The sequence below is a fragment of the Erigeron canadensis genome, chromosome 9 (assembly GCF_010389155.1).
Source record: "Erigeron canadensis isolate Cc75 chromosome 9, C_canadensis_v1, whole genome shotgun sequence".
Classification (NCBI taxonomy): domain Eukaryota; kingdom Viridiplantae; phylum Streptophyta; class Magnoliopsida; order Asterales; family Asteraceae; genus Erigeron; species Erigeron canadensis.
In genome coordinates, this window is record NC_057769.1 from 29,957,793 (window position 1) to 29,959,611 (window position 1,819).

The window sequence follows — 1,819 nt, forward strand, 5'->3', positions numbered from 1 at the left end:
ATATATAGTTTTACTAGCTGTGTTTAGGTAGAGTAAAACAAAATAAAATCTCAACATATACACTATGTCTATCTCAACATATTAATCTTTATAGCTACTTTTGTAAGAAACCGTGTCACTTTTTAAAATCATTCCTTTTTTTTTTATACTGTTTGATCTTTCATGATATAACTACACAAGTTTATGTTAATTTATTGTTTGAATCCTTTATAAGTTAACTCTCAAATTTATAAAATTAGAGGTTTAAATCACATGATTTATATAAATGTATGATAGTTTAGAATTAAAATGTTTCTTTTTATACAACATATAATAATAATAATAATAATAATAATAATAATAATAATAATAATAATAATAATAAAATAACATGTTATAACTGATAAAATCATTTATAAGAGTAAACTTAATAGGATTAAATCATAAAAGAAAATTAGCTTAGAAAAGGTTAATGCCTATGCATCATGCAGTTTTACTGGTTTTAATACTATTTCCTTTTTAACATAAATTATTTTACTTCTAATTTAAAATTGTACGATTCACTCTTACAAATATGAGAAATGAACATGAGATCAGGATCAAACTTTATCAATCTACCACCAATACAATCGAACTTATATATGTTTTAAGTCTATGTCGAGTATTTGTAAAATTATTGATCATTATATTTCGATTCACAAATTGATTATAATTTTCTAGAAGACCAAATATAAAATATACGTACTTTTTCACAACATAATTGATTCGTTGATCAGTTGAAGTAGTTGGTGGGCATTTTGCATTATAAATTAGGTGCCCCATTGTCACACTTTCTTTTGTCATATCATACATTATTTTTTTTCTCCATCTTTAACAATGGCCAAAATTTTCCTCTGCCTAATTTTGATCACCTTAACACAAATTTTTCTAGCTATAGAAGCCAATCCCAGGTTCCTACAATCTGTCAAAAACAACCCAATGAAACAAAGAACCGAAAAACTAAGCCATTTTCGGTTTTATTGGCACGATGTCATAAGTGGTTCGAACCCAACTTGTGTAAACATAATTCGACCACCAGCAGCCAACAATAAAACAAGTCCAACCGGGTTCGGGATGGTCAACATGATCGATGATGCATTGACCGAAGGGCCCGAGTCGAGTTCTAAGTTATTAGGAAGAGCCCAAGGTTTTTATGGGCAGGCTTCTCAACAAGATGTTGGACTATTGATGGCTATGAATTTTGCTTTTTCGACCGGGAAGTATAATGGGAGTACAATTACTATATTGGGTCGGAACCCGGTTTTTAATAAGGTTCGAGAAATGCCCGTGATCGGAGGAAGCGGGTTGTTTCGGTTTGCTAGAGGTTATGTACAAGCTAGTACACATACATTTGATATGAAAACTGGAGATGCGGTTGTTGAGTATAATGTTTATGTTATGCATTATTGATAGATTGAGATTATTATAATCTTCTTCTTCTTGTTTTTTTTTTTCTTGGCAACAAGTTTAATGAGTCGCTTTATCTTTGAATGTTTTTAGTTTTTATTTAACGGCGAATGTTTCTGTATGTTAGAATTAATTAACCGATATCATGAAGTGAACCTTCTTATCGAACATCTATCTATCTTTTTGGTTTTGTAATGGAATTGATGAGACATAGTTTATTGTTACTATATTGTTATGTTTGTTTGTACATGTTGATATAAATAATGAAAGTGGGTGACACTTTTTTATGATGATGTCCATTAGAAGACCATTTTGGTCTTACTTTGGTTATTGGTACCACTTTAGCAATTTATTTTATATATAATATGAAAATGAAAGTGAGTTTGCAATAGTT

General features: G+C 29.5%; 1 protein-coding gene across 1 annotated transcript; it reads left to right on the forward strand.

Annotated features, from left to right (window-relative positions):
- The first annotated feature begins 828 nt into the window (after positions 1 to 828).
- LOC122582433 (dirigent protein 22-like) lies at positions 829 to 1,615 on the forward strand. The gene has a single exon (XM_043754822.1). The coding sequence runs from the start codon at positions 856 to 858 to the stop codon at positions 1,426 to 1,428; it is 573 nt and encodes a 190-aa protein (XP_043610757.1). The 5' UTR covers positions 829 to 855; the 3' UTR covers positions 1,429 to 1,615.
- Positions 1,616 to 1,819: the final 204 nt, after the last annotated feature.

Excerpts from the sequence above, each read along its gene's own strand:
- LOC122582433 (XM_043754822.1), top strand. The coding sequence starts at position 856 with ATGGCCAAAATTTTCCTCTGCCTAATTTTGATCACCTTAACACAAATT.